We start from the raw sequence: 23,882 nt of genomic DNA on the forward strand, positions 1-23,882 counted from the left end.
GAGGAAACTGAGCCAGGGTGGTTGAGTGCCTTGCCCCAGGGCGCATACCCCGGTCCCCACTTCACCTGAGGAAACTGAGCCGGGGTGGTTGAGTGCCTTGCCCCAGGGCGCATACCCCGGTCCCCCACTTCACCTGAGGAAACTGAGCCGGGGTGATTGAGTGCCTTGCCCCAGGGCACATACCCCGGTCCCCACTTCACCTGAGGAAACTGAGCCAGGGTGGTTGAGTGCCTTGCCCCAGGGCGCATACCCCGGTCCCGATGGGTTCAGAGCTGGGGGTCTTTACTGCTGTTCCCCTGTTGTCCCCTGACAAGGACAGGTGTCTGCTTTCCATAACCGAGCCCTGTCTCCCTCCATCCTGTCATCCTGCCTCTCCCTGCCCCTTACAGACTTGTGATGACAGCACACAGCCAGATTGGCAGGACACCCCACCCCGACGCGCACCCGCCCCCGCCATGGTTCTCCATCACTGTGGACTCTCAGTGATCCCTGAGCTTGCCGCTGCCCTGGGCTTGGCACAGTGTCCCCGAGTGACCTGTCTTTATGTCTATACTCCCACTCCATAGGGGTGAGCCCAGGAGGGCAGGCCTGCCCTTGGCCCTCCTACCTTAATACCCACAGAGGGTCTTGGGAGTGTTTGCTGAACACCGAATTGAAGGTTCCCTCCTCCCTTCCTCTGGCAGCGGGATCTGGCTAGACTTTGTTGCCCGAGTGTTTGCCGTGTGGTCTATATAGGACTGTCCGCGGCTCTGCTTGGCTTCCCCTCCGACCACCTGGGAGCTTGATGTCTCTGCCTTGTCCTGCTGGGGAGCCGCAGGGGCGCTGACAGGCCTGGTGTTGCTTTCAGGTGGCGGTGCCTGGGGAGGTGCTGGCTACCCACCACCCAACATGCCCCCCATCGGGCTGGATAACGTGGCCACCTACGCAGGGCAGTTCAACCAGGACTACCTCTCGGGAATGGTGAGTCCAGCCCTCCTGCTGGGCTGCCCCGGGGGCCACACCGGCGTGGCCAGAGGGAGAAAGGCTGCTGGCTTCCGTGGTGTCAGGGGGGTGGTGTGTGCACGTGCGTGTGTATCTGTGGGCGCCGAGGGTGTTAAGCTATATCTTAGGACATGATGGTTTCCATCAGGGCTCTCACCGGCTCACTGTCCCTCTCTGCATCTTGATTTTCCCGTCTGTAAAGTGAGCGGTGGGGGAATGCATTGGACCACATGGTCTTCCAGGTCCCTTTCAGCTCTGGGGGATTGGGTAGGGGTGGGGCCTTTGTGGAGTATGCATCGAGCACCTTCTGTATGAGCTCAGCGTAGGGATAGAGGGGTGAGGGTGTGCACCTGTGTGTGCATGCATGTGCCATGTGCAGGTGGCCACACGCGTGCAGGGGCTGTTGGTACACGTGGATGACTCTCCTGGTTGGGCCTGGCAGCAGGTGCCAGGTAGCACGGACGCACATGCTACTTTTGTTGATTTGCTTGTTAAAATAGCATATTTTATCATCTAAAAACAAATGTATGCTCAATGTAAACGGTGTAACCACTCCACAGTCTAATTTGTGCCAGGCCCATTCTAGGCACTGGAGATAGAAAAATCCCAGCCTGGGAGTACTTACCATCCACTGGGAAGAGACAGACAGTAGCATAAGGAAATGGTGTGGTGTTAGAGCGAGTGTGGGTTCTTTGGGCACAGGGCAGGTAAAGGGGGTCAGCAGTGCAGGTAGAGGGCGTGTAGCACAAGGTGGGTGGGCAAGGTGGACCTTGCTGAGAAGCTGGTGGTGCTCGGACTTGGCTTGAGCTGAGTGTGGCTCCTGGGTGCCCGCTGCAGGGCTCAGGGCGGGGAAGGGCAGATGGACGGAGTATGGCTGTGCCCCTCAGGGGCTGTTAGTCTAAGGCTCTTGCTTCGTGGACTTTCAGGCTGCCAACATGTCCGGGACGTTCGGAGGAGCCAACGTGCCAAACCTGTACCCGGGGGCCCCTGGGGGTGGTTACCCTCCCGTCCCCCCGGGGGGTTTTGGGCATTCCCCTTCCGCCCAGCAGCCTGTTCCTCCATATGGAATGTACCCACCCCCTGGAGGAAACCCACCCTCTGGGATGCCCTCATATCCGCCATACCCAGGGGCCCCTGTGTCAGGCCAGCCCATGCCGCCCCCTGGGCAGCAGCCCTCGGGGGCCTACCCTGGACAGCCGCCCATGACCTACCCTGGGCAGTCGCCAATGCCACCTCCGGGACAGCAGCCGGTGCCAAGCTACCCAGGGTACACTGGGTCCGGGACCGTCACCCCTGCTGTGCCCCCAGCCCAGGTGAGTGCCAACTTTGTGCTACTCTCTGTCCAGTCCTGGCTCCAAGGGCCCAAGACATGTGGCCCAGTGTCCTCTGCCAGCAGGGCTGGGGACCGTGCAGGGGACGGGGGAGGACTAGGTCCTCCAGCTCTAACTTGTAGTTTTCAGTGTCACTTCCTCACAGACTCCGCATCCCCTCTTTGTACGCCTGAGGACCTAGGGAGCTACCGTCTTTGTCCCAGCTTGTTAGATGGTCCCTGTGGGAGCTGGGTCTGAATGCCTCCGGGTATTCTTCATTCGTCTGGTGTTATTTACTGCCTGGGTTTTGTAAGAACTGGTCTCAAGGCCTTTGCCCAGTGGCTCTTAGTTTTCAGTCCCCCGGATGTGCCCTCCCAGACTAGCCTCAGAGGATTCTGAAAACCAGCTCCTTTGGGTAGGGAAGATTGTTGGCAGTTCTTTCAGGGCTGCTCTTGGCTCATTTTGGAGAGCAGTTCATGTTTGCAGAGCCTAGAATTCATTGTCATGGTTACACAGCGAAACCAGCCAAGCACAGGGCTAGTGGTATGTGGTTGACTACTATTTTTAGTCAGAGGGTCCCTTCTCCTCCCTCCCTCACACCCACACATCCCCCTACCCCTGCCCTGCTCTGCATCCTCCCTCTCTGCCTTCCCCCTTATTCTTTTCTCTCAGCTTATCTCCTTAACTCTGTTAAAACCAGTTTGTACTAGATAATCCACCAAGGGAGAGTTTCGGCAGGAAAAATCAAGTTTGCTTGGAGTGTAGCTGTCATGTCAGGAAGGAGTCCAGCAGGCAAGCAGGTCGTAGAGTCCAGAAAACAGTGCTGGGAAACGAGAACTAGTCCGAGAGGTAGCAGGGCTGCATGTACCATCGTGAAGGCTGGACACCTGCATCCCAGAGGGAACACCTGTTTCTCGTGTGCACAGAGGTGGACTAAGCAGGCCCGTTAGGCAAGCCCTGATGTGTGCTGTGGTGCTGAGGCCTTGAGGAGAGGCCGCACCCCTGTTCCCGAGGCCTCCCCTTCATCAAGAGCCCGGGCCCAGGCCTGGAGGACCCGGGCATAGGGTAGATTTTCAGCATCAGGACTCAGCTCTAGGTGGGCTCCTAGCCACGGGAGCCAGCAGACGTTTCAGTGCCAGGACAGGTAATGGGCACGTTAGGCCGACTCATTGTCAAGTCCCCTGTGCTGTTGATTGCAGACTCCTTCAGGTACCCCAAGTTTTAGAGGAAAGGTCATTTCCAGAGTGTGGGGCAGGCAGTCTCACATCTGGGGGATATAGCATTCTTACTGTCTGTCTGTCTGAGCAGTTTGGAAACCGAGGCACCATCACAGATGCTCCTGGGTTTGACCCCCTGCGAGATGCCGAGGTCCTGCGGAAGGCCATGAAGGGCTTTGGTGAGAGACCCCAGGTGGTGCGAGTCCTAATCACCCCCCGACTCCCTAGGCAGTTACACAGTGGCTCTGTGGGCTGGGGTCGCTGGGTGGAGGCAGCCTGGCCCCAGTGGTGGAGGAAGAGAAGGTGGATATGGGGGTGCAGTTGGGATGCCCAGGAGAATTGGAAGACCCAGGCCAGGAAAGTCTGTAGCCGCAGAGCGTCCCCACGACCCCCAGCCCTGCCCACTCCCACCTCTCCTTCCTCCAGGGACTGATGAGCAGGCCATCACTGACTGCCTGGGGAGTCGCTCCAACAAGCAGCGGCAGCAGATCCTCCTGTCCTTCAAGACAGCTTATGGGAAGGTGAGTGTTGGCGAGATGGCGGGGTGGGGTGGGGGGTCCCTCCTGACTTAAGGCATATCCTCTAGCACAGCCCTACTCCTGCTTTTCCTTGGGGCCTAGTGGGTCTGGATCTCCTGGACAAACCATAAGGCACATTAGGGCATTTCCTGCTGTCTCTCAGCTGATGGCATCTTCTAGAAGCAAAGGATGCTCTGAAGGAGAAATTCCAGAGTCCACAGGGTACTGAGGTTTGATGAGAGGCGCCCAGGGATCTGGGTTCCAGTCTGGCTGTGCACGACTCACCAAGACCATGGGCAAGTTATTTCCCTTTGAAGGAAGAGGCTTTAAGTACTGAACAAATGCATGGGGGCCATATTTTGATTTTGGGGGCTTTCAGATCTTTAGATAGGTAACCACTGGGTACATATAGGCTAGTGTTCTGGCCCGGTGCCTCTCCTACTTTAATGGCCATGAGTCCCCTCGGAATCTGGTTTGAACGCAAGCTCTGATTTTGCAGGTCTGGCTGGGGCCTGAGGTTTGGCTCTTCTGCAGATGCTGCTGGTCCCTGGATCTGGGATATTGTCCCTATTGGTCACCTCCTGTGGATTCTGAAAATAGGTTTTGTTTGTTTGTCTGAATGTCCAATCAGGATTTGATCAAAGATCTGAAATCTGAACTGTCAGGAAACTTTGAGAAGACAGTCTTGGCCCTGATGAAGACCCCGGTCCTCTTTGATGCTTATGAGATAAAGGAAGCCATCAAGGTGTGTATGGGTGTGTGTGTGTGTGTGTGTGTGTGTGTGTGTGTGTGTGTGTGTGTGTGTGTGTGTGTGTGTGTGTGTACCCGTGTGGACATACAGCCCTGGGAAAGGCCTGGGTCATGTGGTGTGTCTTCGCTCACTTATTAGCCACGGTTGTCAGCACGGCTCCTGGACCCTCCTGGTTGGAGTCCAAATGCTGTAGAAAGGGGAACTTCTGGTGGCTCCCCCAAGAGGGAAATGAGGCGTCATTCGTCATCAGGGAGCATCTAAGTCTCTCCACCTTAAAAACACAGTGGGAGCTGGGGAGCTGGGGTTGCAGAGGGAGCTAGTGATGCAGTGATAAGAGTGGGAGGTGTGGATTGTATCCTCATTCATTAGGCGAGGGCCGGCGGGCAGACTTTTCTCTCTCATCTCTGCTGCTTCTTGAGTGTGCTTCATTCTTCCATCTGCTTCTGTGCCTCTCCTTCCTTAGCACAGCATCCCTGTTGACCCCTCTCCATGTACCTGTCAGAGATCCAGCTACAGAAGAGGCCAGCTGTCCCTTGGTTCAAATTCCAAATGGGGGCAGGTTCTGATGGGCTTCGTTTGGGTTTAGTATCCCCCTAGTTCAATCAGTTATGACCAAGTGGAGGGTCCTGCACGTTTTGTACAGTCCTGTGGCTCCCAAGACCCCCAGCAGGTGTCCTGTGGTTGGGGAGGGGCCACACCCACAGACAGGGGAGTCCTTGTGAACTGAGCAGGTGCCGCAGAAGGAATCTGACATTCCTCAGGGGCCTGATAGGCACAGTGACTTTTCTTGCCCCCACGAAGATGTTACCTGAAACTGGGTTCGCCTTTTTGTGGCTGTCAAGAGACCCAGCCAAGCCAAAGAGCGAGACAAGGAAAGATTTATTACTTGCAGCAAGTAAGAACATTGGGGATCTTTCCCAAAGCCGTATCTCCCGGAACTGCAAAACTGGGGAAGTTTTAAGCTAAAGGCACATGCATATTCATGAAGGGGCTTGGGTGGTCCACAGAGTCCAAACTTGAAAAGGCCAACCTCTTCATCCCTTAGGTTCCAGTTGATTTGGTGGTTGAGTGCCCAAGGGGGTTTAAATTCTGCCAACAGCTCAAGAAAGTGCTTCAGGCTAGTCTTTACTGTTGAAACAGAGCTGGGAGTCTTTACATCTGATTTGTTATCTTTCCTATTGTTCTTTTGTTCCTTTAAGGGCAAGTACTGTGGCCAGGCTTAGATCACAAGATAGCTTAGGCTAAAAATGGTTTCTCTTATGTCAAGAAAGCCATTCCTGGTTCTCTTGCTCTGGGGACACCCTACTCTGTCTGCCTGCAGAATCACTTCCATTTTATGGCCAAGGAACCTGAGGCACAGAGAGGTGAAGTGACATGCCCAAGGTCACACAGCTAGTGACCAGCAGAACCAAGATTCAACCTGACATAGAAACCAGGCTACTGACCCTGTCCTCTGCCTCCTCACTGTCCCTGACTCGCTCATCTCTTCCATCCTCGATGTTGTTGCCTTCTCCTAGGTGTCTCCAGATGCTCCACAGTCCACTCTACGACTCACGTTTTCCCACGTGTCATGCTCTCGCTTTAAACCCATTTTCTCAGTTGCTTCTCATCTCATTCATGGGCTGAACTTGGAATAAATCAGATCCAGGTCCACCTCTCAACCCCACCATTTACTGTGTGGCCTTGAACAGGTTACTACACTTCTCTAATTCTCAGTGTCCTGGCGGGTGGAATGGGGATGTTCCTTCCCATGATCTCTACTTATCACCGTGTTGCTGTCATTACTGGTACCACCTTCCTGGGACTGCAGAGGGGAGGCTGGCTGCTTCAGGCCCGGGCCGCAGCAGCAGCACGATGGGCGAGTCTGTGTCTGTGGCCTGTCTCTGGGGTTTGTGCCCCGGGGGATCCTGAGCGCCAGGGAGGAGGCTGTAACAAGCCTGTGCTTTGTTGTGCTCTCTGCCTCCCAGGGGGCAGGCACTGATGAAGCCTGCCTGATCGAGATCCTGGCCTCCCGCAGCAATGAGCACATCCGGGAATTGAACAGAGTCTACAAGACAGGTTAGGCTGGCCCCGGGCCCTCTGCCCCTTGCAGAACCCTGTGCTTTTAGGGCCTTGGCCACACCCTCTCCCAGGGCCTCTCTTCCTTCCTGGCCTCCTTATCTCCTGCCACCCCTAACACACTGGGATTCCCTCCCAGACCCAGCCCTGCCTGCTGTTTACACTGGAGCAGGTGACTGAGGTAAGGGGGCGCTGGGGAAAACCTCCTGGGCGAGGTTGGGGCCAGGTCAGCCCGGAAGTCACAGCCCCTCCTGATCTCCGGTTGTTTGTTCCTGGGGGCCACGTGGGCCCCCTGTCTCCTCATGCCAGAGCCCACTGTTAACTGTGTGCAGTGCGCAGCTTGGTCCACTGGGCTACAGGGCAGCCCTTTCCTGTGTCTCCCTTTTAGAATTCAAAAAGGCCCTGGAGGAGGCCATTCGGAGCGACACGTCAGGGCACTTCCAGCGGCTCCTCATCTCTCTCTCTCAGGTACCTTTCCCAGGGCAGAGATCGGGCCCACAGCAGGGAGAGGTGGATCTCTGGGCCATGGGGAGGAGCAACAGGGAGGGAGGGGTGCGACTCCAAGGAGTGACCTTGACCTCACAGCCTGCTTCCTTTCAGGGAAACCGGGATGAAAGCACAAACGTGGACATGACGCTCGTCCAGAGAGATGTGCAAGTGAGTGTGGTGGCCGCTCACCTGGCTTCCTGAGCAGGGGAGTGTCTTCCACTTTCTTGTGTTACAAGGGAGGGGTTCTGGGATTGAAAGAGCAACAGATAAGGAGTGGATTCCAGATGCTGTGAGTTTCGCAGGGGAACAGTCTCTGGCTGTTTCCTCTCTCGGTTCTGGAGTCCCAGTGCCTCTCCAGAGGAGTTTGGGTTTCCCACTAATGAATTCAGACCATAGCAGTTCTGGCTGGAGAGAGCCCTGGCTTCCTGGTGGGATGGAGCTGGGTGTGCCTCTCCCCACCTCACTGCTCCCGCCCCCCAGGGCGCTGCATTCACCAGGAGCTGCCAGTAGGCTCCTTGTCTCTGTCATATGTCAGAGGACTTCCGTAGTGCCCTCTTGTAAGGGCTGGAAGAGAACCACTCTTCCTGTCTGGCCCATTTGCTTTCCAGGTGAGGACACTGAGGCCCAGAGAGGTTGAGCATTGTGTCCAGAGAAACCTGGAGGCAGAGTCTGGGCAAGGGCTCACTCTCTGTGCCCAGACGGTGCCTGCCTCTGCCCTGGTGCCTGCCTCTGCCCTGGTCCCAGACCGCTCACTTAACGTCTCCCTGGCTTGGGACACCCGTTCCTATAACTGGACTCAGGGCTGGATATCGCCAGAGTCCTGGGCTCCAGCTCTTGCCCCAGTGGGGATCTTCCAGTTTCTGTTTCCTGTCCAGGCCTTTTCCCAGCTGAGGCAGAAGTTGCCTTGGTTGCAGGGTCTCGTGCCTACTGCTCTGCCTTCCTAGGTCTGGACCTGCTCGGCTTCACCTCGACCTGTGGGGTCTCTGAGCCCCTGATGGCCACCTTCTGCCCTCAAGTATCAGTGCCTTTAGGTCCAAGAGCTGCTATCTGAGGCCTGGAAGGCACTTTTGAGCCATCTGGTACAAGGGTTGCAAATTGGCAAATAGATTGGGCTCAAACCTTCAAAAACCGAACAGAAAAGTGCGAATTCTCCCCATTTGCAAACATAACAGTGTATGCAGTGAAACGGCAGGCAAGCACCTGTCACATAAAATCCCACATCCACACCTGCGATCTGTCAGTTGTTGTTATAATTATTGTCTCAGGTGTTCCCGCTTATAGATAGGGAAACTGCTTTTAAAGATTTAAGAAATTTCACGTAGATATCGGGGTTTCTGGTTCCTCATGAAAAATGGGTCAGGCAGCTGTGAGCCTTGTTCCTCTGTCATGTAGTCGGCTGAGAAGTAACTGCCTCTCCACATGGTCCCCGTGGTCCCCACCACTCTGGCCTTACAGCTGGCCTGATTCCTGCATTTAAGTTACCCAGCTGGCCCCTTTGGGCTTTCAGGTTTGTGACCCCGAATCTAATCCAAACTTGGCGTTTTAGAGATGAGGAAACTGAAGTTCAGAGAGGGCCGGTAGCCTGCCTAGAGTCCCGTGGCAAGTGGGTAGAAGAGCTAGGTCTCAAGCCCATGTTTTCCTCTGTGCTGCTGCTCCCTTGGTTGGGTTAAAGCTGTTCCTTGCCTGTCCTGGGCCCCCGCGGCCTTGGCTCTCCTGGCTTAGTGAGAGGATGTGTGGATGGTGTCTACTTCAGCACAGTGAATGGAGCTCAGCTGGGGCCCTGCCCCACTTTCCCTCCCCTCTGGGCTTGTAGGGAGACTCTGCCCAGCTCTCCTCGGTGACCTGGGCCTGGAGTCTGGGGTGAGGTCTGCATTGCATGTCTATCTGTCCCTCTTCTGTCCAGGAGCTCTATGCAGCTGGAGAGAATCGCCTCGGAACAGATGAGTCCAAGTTCAATGCAGTTCTGTGCTCCCGGAGCCGGGCCCACCTGGTGGCAGGTAAGGCAGTCCCGGCCTCCCTGCAGCCACGTAATGAGGTCAGATGAGGTATGGCAGGAAACAGCTTGCAGGAACACTTAGCAGTTCCGCTCTGCATGGGCCTTTCACGTCCTTGAAAGAGCCCCCTGGTGGAGATTTAAAAGATATTATCAGCGGTTTCCTGAGTCTGCAAGCGTCCCGCTCTGCAGGAAAGCAAGGGAGGAGGTTGGAGAAACGGGCGCCTCCTGTTGGCTGGTATCTTTATCGACTATAATGTGGACTATTAGAGTTGAGAGAGCCTTCAAGAGCACCTGACCCAGTGGTTTCCAAAGTGTGGCATAAAAAATTAACATCACAATTAATAGTAGTAAGTAACACTTATTTACTCTTTCCTTCAACAAATATAAACTGAGCTCCTGCCACGTGCCAGGTCATGGAGTAGGTGTAGGGAACGGCACTGCAGAATCTCTGTTCTCAGGGGGTTCACCTTGTTTGGGGAGCCTGGCAGTAAACAAAAATCAAATACAATCTGTACCAGTTGGTAAATCTTTAGAGAAGAATAAGTTCGAAACTGGGATAGGAAGTGATAAAGGTGTCGGAGGGTGCTGGGGGCATTCCTCAGTGGGGTAATGACATTTGAGTTAAAAACATGAAGGGGGCTTCCCTGGTGGTACAGTGGTTGAGAGTCCGCCTGCCGATGCAGGGCACGCGGGTTTGTGCCCCAGTCCGGGAGGATCCCACATGTCACGAAGCGTTTGGGCCCGTGAGCCATGGCCGCTGAGCCTGCGCGTCCAGAGCCTGTGCTCCTCAACGGGAGAGGCCACAACAGTGAGAGGCCTGCGTACAGCAAAAAAAAACAAAACATGGAGGAGTTGCAGGTGCAAAGGCCCTGAGCAACCGAGAAACAGTAAAGGGGGCTGGTGAGGTGGAGTAGATGGAGTGAGTGCGCATAGGACGAGGTGAGGTCAGAGACGGTAGGAAGCCCTGATGACAATTGCATGGACTTAGGTGTTTACCCCGAATAAAACAGGAGGCCATTGGAGGGCTCTGAGTGAAGGAGAGATGTGATTTGACTTAGGTTCTGTGAGTGTCCTGGCTGTTGTGTTGAGAAGAGAGAAGGGATCAATGGCAGAGCAGGAAACCAGTTAGGAGGCTGCCGCAGTAACTCCAGGGGAGAAGTGACAGTGGCCGGGACCAGCTGGCAGGGGCAGGTGGCAAGAAGTGCTCAGATTCTGGCCCTGTTTGCCAATGAACTGGACGTGGAGTGTGAGAGAGAGAAAGGAGTCAGGGATGACACGGGGTTTGTTCCTGCTGAGTCAGTGGAAGAGGGGAGGGGGCCCTCGACCAAGACTGGGAAGCTGTGTGTCGAGTAGGCTTTAGGAGGGAAGGAAGTCAGGAGCCTTGAGTCACAGATACCATGTAGGCAACGGGTCTGCGAGGCCAGAGGCCAGGAGAGGTCTGAGCTAGAGATGGCAGTTTGGGAACTATGAGTGGGTCGAAGGAGTTTGAGGCTCTGGGACTGCAAGAGGTCCCTTCAGAGGGAGACGGGGGGGAGACCAAGCAGTCTGAGGACAGGGCCCTGGCCATTGCAGGAGAATTAGAAGGGGCACCCAAAGAAAGGGGCATCCTGGAAACCAGCAGTGTCAGCGGCGAATATGAGAGGGCAGGTGAGGACAGAGAACGATGACCACACTTAGCAGCGTGGGTGGGTGAAATCGCCGCACCTGCTCTGTGCAGGCACTGAGTCTTTAATACATGCGAATAGGGGCCGTTCTCCTGTTTTGCAGATGAGGAAGCTGGCAAAGGGCAGTTGCGGAAGTCAGCTACCCAGGTGGTAACGTGGCAGAGCTGGGGTTTGAACTCAGGCCGCCTGCCTCCAGAGCACACTTTTTAACCTCTGCCCTATTCTGTACTTGAGTGCGAGCGAGCATATGCTCATCTTAATCGTTGCTTGTTTTAATGAGTATGGAATATATCGGTAGCACATCAAACCCCCGCTTTCACAAATGTTATTAGTCAGGGGGAAAGAGGAGCTGATCGGAAGAAAATAGTAAGTAATGAAGTTGGATACAGATGTAGCAGAAATCATGTTACTGATATACAAATCACAGCAGTTTGGAGAACACAGATAGAAACTGAGACCCTGGCTGGGGAAGAGGAGGTTTATATCCTGGGGCAGAGCTCAAATTAGGACTCAGGTCTCCATGGCACACCTGCCTCTCTCGGAACCCACAGCCCACACTTCCTGTGGGTGCTCGGCCCATCCCAGGGTAAGCTGGGGCACTGGATGGGCGTTCGCTCACCGTCAGACTGAGAAAGATTGGCACATAGAATGACGGAGCAGGGCTGGGACTGGAGGTGTGGGGATCTGGGAAGAGACTATCGGTGTCAGGGCTCCTGGACCAGGGATTGAGGTGTGATGGGTGAGCAGTGGCGAGGCCAGCGCTGGTAAGGGGATGGTGAGCAGTCCTGGGGGGCAGGGGGTGGGGTGCACTCTCCCTGGGGCAAAGAACTGGCCAACTTGAGAGCTGAGCAGGTGTGGTCACTGGGGCCGTCCAGGGCACCGGGAGCAGAGGGCGAGAGGTGGGCTCTGGGAAGGGGCAGAGGCCTCCTCACCACGTGTCCTGTACAAGTCAGGTAGGGCTGCCGTAATAAAATACCACAGACTGTGTGGCTTAAACAACAGAAATCTATTTTCTCATAGTTCTCATAGTTCTCATAGTTTCTCATAGTTCTCATAATTCTCATAGTTTCTCATAGTTTCTCATAGTTCTGGAGGCTGGAAGTCCAAGATGAAGGTGCTGGCAGCCATGGTTTCTCCTGAGGCCGCTCCTCTTGGCTTGAAGACGACCCCCTCCTTGCTGTGTCCGCGTGTGATCTTTCCTCTGAGTTTGCAGCCCTGGTGTTTTCTTGTGTGTCTAAATCTCCTTTTCTTATAAAGATACCAATCAGATTGGATTTGGACCCACGCTAAGGGCCTCATTTTAACTTAATTACCTCTTTAAGACTATCTCCAAGTACCGTTAAATTCTGAAGTCCTAGGAGCTAGGACTTCAACAAAGGAATTTGGGGGGGCACAGAATTCAGTCCATAACATGTCCCTCTGTCTTGCCACTAGTTTTCAACGAATATCAGCGAATGACAGGCCGTGACATTGAGAAGAGCATCTGCCGGGAGATGTCCGGGGACCTGGAGCAGGGCATGCTGGCCGTGGGTAGGTATCTTGGCCTGCCCGCTGCGGGGCTGTCGTGTGTTGTGAGTTTTCAGGGTGCTCACCCACCCTCCGGTTGAGGAAGATCATAGTGAAAGGGTCCAAGATTGCTAAATCCAGTTGCCTACATGGTGGGAAATCAGGCTGCTTCTCGATTGCTGAATAGTTGTACCCCCAGTAGTCCTGGAGGTGTCTTGTTTATGTTTCAAGCCCAGCCCTGGGGGAGGGAGCTGCAGTGCGGGCACTAGTGGGAACGTGACCAGCTGTTCTCCCGGAGGAAGATGATGCATATCCTGCCAAGTTTCCTCTAAAAATACATCCCTGCAGGCAGTTGTCAGATGTTTATGATGGAAACACGTGGAAAGGTTTTTTTTACTTGCAGCAGCAAAACAGGCCCTGGGCAAGGAAAGCTGGCGTAGCTCCCAGGACACTGGTGTACTTCCTGCAGTGCCTGTGTCATGTCCTCCAGAGCAGGGCCTGATGGGCTCCAGGTCCGTCCTACCCCCTCCCCAACCCTGAGGGGTTGGCCCCTCTTTATACCCACTTGGGAACGTCACGGTTTGCCCTTCTGTTTTGCTTTTCTCGGAGCTTTCTGGATGGGACAGATTTCCCTGTGTACCCCATGGTAGGTATCGTGGCCTGAGAACCCTAGTTAGATGTTTGTTCCACTCGGCCATCCTTTTCCATGAGGGTCATGGCATCTCCAGCCTGTCCTCTCCTGCCTGAGCAGCAACATGGTTCCACACACCATTCACGTTCCTTCCCTGCACAGCTTCCTGCATCACATTGGTTGTCAGGAAATGTGTTGGGTTGGTGTCCAGGCTCTGCATGTCTCTGTTCCAAAGGGCTGGAGCCAGGATTGTAGGATAATTGAGTCTAGAGGAGATGAGGGGAGAGGAAGGTGGATGCAGCGGTGTGTTTGATTGGCATCCGGCCTCCTAAGAGGATGCTGTGTGCGTCATGTCACCCTGGACTGAGTTTTCTGCAGATCGAGTTATGCCGTGTTTCTCTCTTCTAGTGAAATGTCTTAAGAATACCCCAGCCTTCTTTGCTGAAAGGCTCAACAGGGCCATGAGGGTAGGTAACCCCCAGGTGCAGGGTCTGGGTGGGGGGTGTCTCAGCCCACTCGTGACTGGGACCTTGCTCAGGGGAGGAGGCATGAGGAGGGCCACCCTTCAGCCAAGAGGACAGAGGGCCCAGGGGCGGGGAGGGGACCAGGGCCCAGGGAAGGTGGGGAAGTGGACGGTGAGGAGGCCCGTTGCTCATGCCCCTGGGCCCACTCTCTTTAGGGAGCAGGAACCAAGGACCGGACCCTGATCCGCATCATGGTGTCTCGCAGCGAGATCGACCTCCTGGACATCAGAGCAGAGTATAAGCGGCTGTACGGCAAGTCCCTGTACCACGACATCACGGTACGGGCCTCTGGGGGCTGTCTGGGCTGCCTCTTGGCGTCCTGCTCACCCACGGACCTCCCTGGCCACTCCCACTGTCCCCTTTACTCTCCCTCCTCAGAGCTCTCGCGGGCTCGGCTTCAGCCAAGTATGGGCATCTTGTTTGTGGTCCTCGTACTTGCCCTCTTCAGTCTTCACTTGTTCATCTGGTTGTACAACAGCAGGTTGTCAGCTTCTGATGGCAGGGTGCCTCTTGACCCTGCTGTCGCCCCTCTCTGTGTCCCAGCATCCAGCACATCTGCTGTTCAGTAAACAGTTGTGGGGGGGAGGGTCCAAAATCGGCATCAGAGAACACAGGACCTCCCCCACCTGGTGCCTGGCCTTCAGAATCCAGCCACCCTGTGGATCTGTGATCCATCAGTGAGAAATCAAGCCCCGAGCCCCCCGGAGGGTGAGTGGCTCTAGCTCCCTGATTAGTCCCCTCCCTCAGCTCTGTGGTAGAGTCAGCACAGGAAGGCAGTTCAGAGGGAGGGCTCGGGGGTCACACTGCTTGGGGTCCAGCTCTGGCTTTTCTACTTGCTCACTGTGTGATCTCAAGCAGCTTGCTTAAACCTCCCTGAAGCCCAGTTCCATCGTCGTTAAGAGGAGGATAATAATGGTACCCCCTGCCCAGGACTGTTGCGTCTTGAAGGAGGTGGTCCACGTGAAGCATGTTGTGTGATACATGTACGTGTCTGATGGAGACTAGCTCCTGTTTTATCACTGTGCCAGAGCTAGTCTGATAAAATTGATTCCTGTCGCGGCAGGGGTCAGGGGGTCTGACACTTAATTTCTGAACTCACATGAACCTTGAAATTGAAGTCACCACGCCCAGGTCCTGATTTCAGACTCACTAACGTTTGATGTTGGGCATGTCACTGAGAGAGGCTTCTCTCTCTTTTCTTGGATATAAAAGCAATGCTGTTGATAGCAGAGAATTAGTAATTATTGACAAAGTATCTTGTGTGTGCCAGTAGGTTGTGGGCACCGAACAGGCCTTGCCCTCAAGGAAGGAAACGATGGCAGGAAATGATGAGAAATTAGCTAAGTGTGGCCTTACTTCTAATGTAAGTGCAGTGGACTCAGAGGGGATGTCAGTGTGAACTGGGATGCCCAGATAATAACAGTCCCCTTCACTGGACGGTCGCATCATAGTACATTATACTTCCTGTCCAGGACACAGTAGTGCATTATGGTATAATCCCAACTTAGTGCAACAGAAATGCACTGGGCAAAGGCCACTGGTAGGTAGCCCTGGGTAGGGGGGGGTTTGGCTATTTAAAATTTTTTTGTATTTGTTTTTCAAATTCTGACTTTGATCATTCGGGTGAGTACAGCTTTCTCTCTCTTTTTTTTTTTTTTTTTTTTTTGCGGTATGCAGGCCTCTCACTGTTGTGGCCTCTCCTGTTGCGGAGCACAGGCTCCGGACGCGCAGGCTCAGCGGCCATGGCTCACGGGCCCAGCCGCTCCGCAGCATGCGGGATCCTCCCGGACCGGGGCACGAACCCGCGTCCCCTGCATCGGGAGGCGGACCCCCAACCACTGCGCCACCAGGGAAGCCCCCAGCTTTCTCTTTTTTAATGGGAGGGCTCAGGAGGCTGAACTGCGTTGGCAAAGGTCTGTGCCACCTGCAAGGCCAGCGTGTGAGCCTCTCACCTGCTCTGGCACCAGCACGGTGGGGAATTTCCTAGGATGGGGCTGCCTCTCTGTAAGAAGAAAATCAGGAGCCAGGAAGCCAGAACTGGCCGAGCCTCGCTTAACTGATGCCTTACTTGTTTCTGTGACCAGGGAGACACTTCTGGGGACTACCGGAAGATACTGCTGAAGATCTGTGGTGGCAACGACTGAGTGGTGACTGGTGGGTCACTTCTGTCCACCTGCTGGCAACAGCGATGCCAGGAAAAGGCCAAAAGAATGTTTGTTTCTAACAAATCCACAAAAAGCCCCTTGGTGTCCCAGCGCGGACCATCCGTAGAACCTTGGCCCCGTCCCCGCCTGCCCTCCTGATCCGTGTCTTGTGCTCGTGCTGAGGGACCTGGGTCGGTCTTGAACTCTCTCAGGATACCTCCTCCCCACCCCCACTCCTCACAGCCTCTTGCAGCTAAAGTAGACGTTTTGTTTCCTGACTCATGCAGTCATTCCCCTTTGCTTGTGGCTTAAACTCCTGGCTTCGTTTTGGTCATATAACGTTGTATGTTTATTTGGAGGTTTTTTTTTTTAATATATAGTCGTTGCAGACAGATGCGCACACGTCTTTGCTGCATACACAGTTTGGGTGAGACAGGTGGGGACTGGGGGCGCCATGTCCTCACTGAGGAGTAAAAGGGAAAACCTTTAAGAGTACTCTTTGCATCTGGTGAGAATGTGTCATGAGCTTTGTTATTGCCAAACTCACTCCTTTTTAGGAAAGAAAAAAGCCAGAAAGTCATCTGTTCCACGCAAAACCACGAGAACAAAGCCAGCTCCCTGCCAGTGACAGGGTTACTTGTAATTGAGAATGTGCCTTAAACCTGAACGTGGATGGCCGAAAGCTGTTTCCAAATTAAAGTCAGCCGGTTCTGGAAGTGTTTACCTGGTGCCAGCTTGTTTTCCTGTGCTTCATGATTCTGCCCTGTAGTGCAGGGGTCCAGCCTTACTAGCCGGTGGAAATTTTTATGACTTTAAATAGAAACTTGTGCTTAGGAAACTCTGAGCATAAGTAATTTGCAGGGACTGGGTCGTAAGGACATGAGAAATGGAGGTTCCTGAAATTCGTGCTCAGGGCCCGGACGCTGGAAAGGCATCATATGCGGGCACGGTGAGGCCCACTAGGGCGAGGAGGAGGAGCGTGGTCCTTCCCCCCAGGTCCGGAAGGAGGGGCACAGGAAGGAGGGGGTGTGTGCATGACTCCTGGGGGAGGCCTTACCGAGGAGGATCAGAGAGGCGTGAGACCGGCTTCTCCCCTCAGGGACCCTTCAGTCTGAAAGGGAGCTCCTGGCTGTGGTCCCCGGCAGGCCCTTTGCCCCTTGGTTGGTGGTGTTAGGAGAAGGCAAGTCCAGAAGGGACAGAGTTTCTAGAAGTCGTCGTCACTTCTAGAAGCCCAAAGCTTGTTTTCTGGTCAGGGATCTTCACTCCCTTTCTGGTTTCTTATGTTGAAAGTTTAGAAAGGAGAGAATCAGAGATTATGGTGGGAGCCCAAGCCTGCTGGGCCCTAGCAGGGGCCCCAGGGAGTGGCTTGTCCACAGAGTAGACATCTGCTTGGGGACACCACCCTGACTCCTCCCTACCTTGTGGACATAGAAGAGGGGATGGCCCAAGGGACGTGGGGCAGCCGTGAGCTGGACACTAGCCTGATCTACCTAGACCTGCCTTGCCCAGCCAGAAAGGCTGATGTGGGCCCTGGGATGGACGGCAGGCCCTGCTTGTCACGTCAGCTCCGCTTCAGTTTCCATGCCTAGAGCCTCTTGACCAGGACCCAGCATGCTTGGCTGCCCTTCCCCAAGGGTGGGCCCCTTGCCCTTGGGGGCCAGGTGGGACCTGCCTGGTGGGATGAACTGTGAGGCACTGCACAACTTGCCGTGGGTCCAGGCCGACTTTGGTGGCCTCCTGCACTGTGCCAGAGTCTAGATTCAACCTCCCATAACGTGACTGTAAATGTTCTGTGACATTACTTTGTCCCATTGTCTGCACCGGCGGTTCCAACCTGGTGCCCAACAGGCAGTATTTAACCTGTACGTGCATTCACTTTGGTCCCCAAAAAGTCCTTTTAGAAATTTGAATTCGTTGCCAACATTTAAGCATTGAGCGATTTCATATTTTTAAAAATCTGGAAGAATGGATTCTCATGAAAAGCCAAAAATTCTAGTAACGCTTGCCCAGAATTCCTGCGCAGCAGTTGCTGCTGGAGCCAACTCACAGGTGCCCTGTTTAGGTATGTACTCTCCATTTTGCCACAGGCCCCACTACTCCCTATTGTATACCATGTGCACGTTACCTGTTGGGCCCTTACACGTCTTTGAGTTTGATACCCCTGGCCTACACACTTGGGGGCCACCTGTGTTCAGCCTGGTCCTTATTTTCTACCTTTCTGTCCCTCTGACTTCCCTCTTGGTCATGCCCATGGGACCCAACTCATAGTAAGGATGGGCTGGAGGACTATGTGAATGCCTCACAGATCTCTCCAGAGACAAAGAAAGGCACCTACTGCCTTCTAAGATCAGTAAAAGGTTATTAACACTGACGGTGATGCTCAGGATAAAAAAAGATGAGGGAGACATTGATCTTACAGGTCATCTTTCTGGGAGGAAACTACACTGGGTCTTTTCCTGCCTCCTGGAGGTGTTAGTCAAGGCCGGTCCATGCCGCACATCTAATGTCACTTCCAGAATAGCAACCAGAGGATGAGGCATGAGGTGAGTTCAGCCCTGAGTCTGTTTTCAACAGCTGTGGGGACATTGGAATGAACACTGTGTGTTAGGGACAGGGACAGGACTAGGGTGAGGCAATGAGTCACTTGCCTCAGGTGCAAAATTTGAGAAAGGAACCTTGGAGTGCTCACTTTGTAGACGGGGAAACGGTCCTAAGTGGTGGTTCTCAAACCCTAGTGTGCATCAGGATCTTCTGAGGAGCTTGTTAAAGGTGCAGGTCCCTGGGCCCCACCCTCACAGATTCTGAGCCTTATATTCTGATGCTGATCTAAATACTCCTGCACTGAGCCAGAGAACTTCTGAACTTAGAAATGTTCACACACAGGGCAGGTGAGCAGGTGGCAGTGTTTCAGTCCACGGTGGGAGGTGGGACTGGTCCACTCCCAGCTTTGGCAAGAAGGATCTGAAAGATGAGCCTTTGCAGATGCCCATGGTCAAAGCAACAACTGGATGGCCATGCCATGTCCATCCTTGTGCTTTGGCAGGGAGTTATAGTCCTAGCCTAGGACTTGGTCCCTTATTTCTGCCCTCAGCTCCTTCCTACCCTGGCTGATACGGAGCGGAGTCAGACAAGAAAACAGAAATCAAGCTAATCATTTCTCCAGGCAGGTACTAGACTAGCTTAAATTTTTTACCCCATCAAACCTGAAAGCTTCTCTGCTCGTATTCCTGTAAGGACAGGGACATCATTACTCAGTCCTCCAACTGGCCCTATACAGGGTTCCCTCTCAGCAAAGGATTTGGTCAGTCAGGGTCTCAACTCTGTAAGGGGCTCTTACCCTCAACGCCTACTCCTTGGAAAGCTTGCTTTGGCCTAATACTGGTGTCCACTCTGAACCTCGTTCCTTCCCAGCAATAAGAGCTGACACAGCCCTGAATCAGAAAGAGCACTGGTCCAGGAGTCAGGCATCCCTTTTCCCGTCTCAGCTCAGCTACTGGTTTGCTGTGTGACCGTGGATAAGTCACTTCCCCTCTTTGGGCCTAAAATGAAGGGAAGACTAGATCAGAGCTTCTTAAACTTGATTGTAGTCAGCAAAAATGGTAGAGTAGGCAACTCCAAAAGCCTGTTCCTCTGTGAAAGTGACAAATAAGATGGCAAAAACTGTCAGAATCAACTTTATGAGAGCTCTGAAAATGAAAGTTTGCAACCAAACAAAAGCTTAAAATACAAAGTTGAGTCTTGGTAAGAGGATCTTGCTTCATTTTCACTTACTCCAGCCTTATCCTCCTCACCACAGCTTGGCATCAGCCTCAAAAACAATATCCACATTCTGTTATAGGTTCCTAGCAATGAATGGAGCAGAATGGACCTTGTTCTCAAGAATTATGGTTGGTTGTTTTGATCTTTCTTGTTGCTCCCTGAAAGACTGGCTCAAATGACTTGCTTTTATTTTACCTAATTTGGAACTCTCCCAAGGAGGAGGTGGTAACCCTCAGGGACATTTGAAGGCAGATTCATTAGCACTGAGGCCTGGAGAGAGGGCTAACAGTTGGGGCAAACAGGAGACAAATTGAAAAGTTTGGGGAGCAAAGGCCGATGATGTGATGCTTTGGGGAATAATGGTTTTAGAGTGCTCCCATTAATTCCTGGGAATCTAGAAGGCCACACAAATGCCTAGGGCTGGACACATGCTTAGAAAAGACTTGAGAGGACCGTAAGCTCTCACCTCTGGCTGACCTTCAGGCTCTACACATGCAGAAAGTGAAGCAGGCAGAGTCATAGACTGCCTGGCAGAGTATCCAAAGATACTCTTTCCCCAACACACACATAACACATTTGTAAAGACTGGGAAATTTGGGGTTTTGTGGTTGTTCCAGGAGTTTAAGGAGTTGTGTTGGATCACTAGTGACCACTGAGTTAACTGAACAGAAACTTCAATGACCACACCAAATACAGACTTTAAAAAACTAGTTCAGAAAGTCACTAAACAAACTACAACAAATTCAACAAGCAGCAATAACAAACTCTGGGGAGGGGGAAGAATCTGATTTCCACAGTTTTCACATAATGTTCAAAATGCCCAGTTTTCAACAAAAATTATTGAGGCATGCCAGGAAACAAGAAAGTATGACCCATACTCAGGAAAACAAGAAATCTGTTCATAGAAATTGAGGAAAACCGAGATATTGGACTTAACAAGAAAAGACTTTAAATCAACTGCCTTTAAAAAGCTCAAAGAGCTAAAGGAAACCACGTGTAAAGAACCAAAGGAAACTAAGAGAATGATGTCTCACCAAATAGAGAATGTCAATAAAAGGAAGTTATACAAAGGAACCAAATAGAAATTCTGGAGTTGAAAAGTACAATTATAAATTTTTAAATATCACTTAGAGGGGCTCAAGAGGAGATTTGAGAAGGGAGAAGAAAGAGTTGGCAAACTTCAAGATAGGTCAATTGAGATTTCCCAATCTGAGGAGTAAAAAGGAAAAAGAATGAAGAAAAATTAACAGAGCCTAAGACCTGTGGGACATCATCATGAAGTATACCAACGTACACATAATGGAGGTCATAGAAGAGAAGAGAGAAAGCAGAAATACTTGAAGAAACAGTGGCTGAAAGCTTAGAAATTTGATGAAAGACAGTAGTCCACACATCTCAGGAGCTCAGTGAACCATACGTAGTATTTTTAAGAAGATCCACTTTGAGACACATTATAACCAAACTGTTGAAAAACAAGGAATCCTGAAGTCAGCAGTAGAGAACTGACTTGTCACATACAAGGGATCTTCAATAAGATTAACATCTGATTTCTTGTCAGATACCATAAAGGCTAGAAGGCAGTGGGATGACATATTCAGTGTGCTGCAAAAAGAAATGTTAACAGGGATCCTATATCTGGCAAAATAGTCTTCAAAAATGAAGAAGTTAACACATACCTGGGTGAACAAAAATTGAGACAGGTTCTTGCTAGTAGACCTTTCATGTGAGAAATGCTAAAGAAAGTCCTTCAAACTGAAATGAAAGGATAATGGACAGTAATTCAAATCCACCTGAAGAGATGAAACATTGGTAAAGATAAACATAGGTAAATATAAACATCAGTATCAATATATATTTTTTGGTTTGTAGCACCTCTTTTTTTCCTATATGATTTAAAAGATAATTGCACCAAACAAGGATTATAACACTGTGTTGATGGGCATAAAATGTATAAGGACGTGATTTGTGACAATAACAACATTAAAGGCAGGTGATGGAGCTATATAGGACATATAGAGAGAGACAAAGCTTTTGTATACTATTGAAACTTGGTATTAATTCAAACTGGTTATAAATTAAGATGTTAATGTAATCCCAGAAAATAACAAAAATAGTAAAAGAACGGAGAAGGAATCAAGTGGTACACTTGAAACCATCTAACATAAAATGTGGCAATAATGGAGGAATTAAGGAGCCCCAAAATTACGGCATAGAAAACAAATAACAAAATGGTACAAGTCTTTATTTATTAGTAATTACTTTAAATATAAATGGAGTAAATGCTCCAATTAAGAGGCAGAGATTGGCAAAGGACATTATATCCTAATAAAATGGTTAACCCATCAAAATATAACAATTGTAAACATACATGCGTCTAACAATAGATCCCCAGAAAGTTTGAAACAGACTGACAATTGAAGGGAGAAATAGTCCCAACAATAATAGTTGGAGACTTCAACACTTCACTTTCCCTATTGGATAGAATAATTAGACAAAAGATAAGGAAACAGAAAACTTGAACAGCACTATAAATCAACTAGACCTAACAGACATATATAGAACTGTCCACCCAACAAGAGAATATGCATTCTTCTTAAGTGCACATGGAAAATTCTCCAGATAGACCACAAAAGAATCTAAATAAATTTTAGAAGATTCAAACCATACATACAGAGTATCTTCTATGACCACAATGGAATGAAATTTAAAAGAAATATCAGGAGGAAATCTGGAAATTTTACAAGTAGGTGAAAACTAAGCATACTTAAAAAGAACAGTGAGTTAAAGAAATGAGAAATACTTTGAGATTGATTAAAATGAAAGCCCAAAACTTATGGGATGCAGTGAAAGCAGTGCTCAGAGGGAAATCTATAGCTGTAAATGCCTACATTAAAAAAGAAAAAAAAAAATCTCAAATCAGTAGCCTAACCTCCCACTTTAAGGAATTAGAAAAAGAAGAGCAAACTAAACCCAAAGCAACCAGAAAGAAGGAAATAATAAAGATTAGAGTGCAGATAAGCAAAATAGAGACTAGAAAAACAATAGAATCAATGAAACAAAAGCTTCTTCAAAAAGATCAACAAAATTAACAAACCTTTAGACTGACAGAAAAAGGAGAGAGGAGACTCAATTACTAAAATCAGAAATGAAAGTGAGGACATTACTAACAGCTTCATAGAAGTAAAGGATTATAAGAAAATACTGTTAACAACTCTATGCCAACATATTAGATAACCTAGATGAAATGGGGAAATTCCTAGAAACACACGAAGTCTGAAATTTGACTCAAGAAGAAATAGAAAGTCTGAATAGACCTATGAGAAGAGATCAGTAATCAAAAACTCCCAACGAGGAAAAATCCAGAACCAGGAGCCTTCACTGGTGAATTCTATCAAACATTTAAAGAAAAAGTAACACCAATCCTTCTCAAACTCTTTCCCCGTAAATAGAGGGGGAAACACTTCCTAACTCATTCTGTGAGACCAGTATTACCCTGATACCAAAGCCACAAGAAATGTGCAAAAAACCTCAGTGAAATACTATCAGACTGAATCTAGCAGTATATTTATAAGGATTATCCAGCATGAACAAGTGGGATTTATCAAAAGGAATACAAGGAGCATTCAATATGTAAAAAATCAATGTAATACATATTGACAGAATGAAGGGGGATAAAAACTACATGATGGTCTCAATTGATGCAGAAAAAGCATTTGAGAAAACCCAACATCTTTTCACATATAATAATAATAAACCTAAGAAACTAAAAACAGAAGGAAAATCTATCAACCTGAAATAAAGGGCATCTACGAAAAGCATACCCAATGGTGAAAAAATAAAAGCTTTTCCTTGAGATCAAGAACAAGACAAAGATGTCTGCTATTGCCACTACTACTCAACATTGTATTGAAAGTTATAGCCAGGGTAATTAGGCAAGAAAAAGAAATAAAAGGCATCCAGATTGGAAAGTAAGAAGTAAAACTCTATTCACAGATTACATAATCTTATATATAGAAAATCCTAAAATATCCACAGAAAACCCATTAGAGCTAGTAAACGAATTCAGCAAAGTTGCAGGATAGGATATGTGATCAACCAAAAAAGTCGTTTATATATCCATGCACTAGCAATGAACAATCTGAAAGTAAAATTAAGAAAACAATTCCATTTACAGTCATTGCAAAAGGAATAAAATAAGGATAAATTTAACCAAGGTGGTGTAAGACTTTACACTGAAAAATACAAAAAATACGAAACATCCTGTGCTCATGGATTGGAAGACAGTATTGTGGAAATGGCAATACTCTAAAAATTGATCTACAGATTCAATCTAA

General features: G+C 50.6%; 1 protein-coding gene across 1 annotated transcript in view; it reads left to right on the top strand.

Annotated features, from left to right (window-relative positions):
• ANXA11 (annexin A11) overlaps positions 1-16,512 on the top strand; it is a 42,322-nt gene extending 25,810 nt beyond the window's left edge. The window contains exons 3-15 of the mRNA XM_024740227.1: positions 848-960; positions 1,908-2,294; positions 3,600-3,687; positions 3,935-4,029; positions 4,658-4,771; positions 6,745-6,835; positions 7,224-7,303; positions 7,436-7,492; positions 9,228-9,321; positions 12,419-12,514; positions 13,530-13,588; positions 13,801-13,923; positions 15,730-16,512. Of these exons, the coding sequence (XP_024595995.1) occupies positions 848-960; positions 1,908-2,294; positions 3,600-3,687; positions 3,935-4,029; positions 4,658-4,771; positions 6,745-6,835; positions 7,224-7,303; positions 7,436-7,492; positions 9,228-9,321; positions 12,419-12,514; positions 13,530-13,588; positions 13,801-13,923; positions 15,730-15,789 (1,457 nt within the window). The 3' untranslated portion in view covers positions 15,790-16,512. The remainder of the gene's footprint in view (positions 1-847; positions 961-1,907; positions 2,295-3,599; positions 3,688-3,934; positions 4,030-4,657; positions 4,772-6,744; positions 6,836-7,223; positions 7,304-7,435; positions 7,493-9,227; positions 9,322-12,418; positions 12,515-13,529; positions 13,589-13,800; positions 13,924-15,729) is intronic.
• Positions 16,513-23,882: the final 7,370 nt, after the last annotated feature.

Source organism: Neophocaena asiaeorientalis, unplaced genomic scaffold (genome assembly GCF_003031525.2).
Source record: "Neophocaena asiaeorientalis asiaeorientalis breed wild unplaced genomic scaffold, Neophocaena_asiaeorientalis_V1.1 scaffold517, whole genome shotgun sequence".
NCBI classification, from domain to species: domain Eukaryota; kingdom Metazoa; phylum Chordata; class Mammalia; order Artiodactyla; family Phocoenidae; genus Neophocaena; species Neophocaena asiaeorientalis.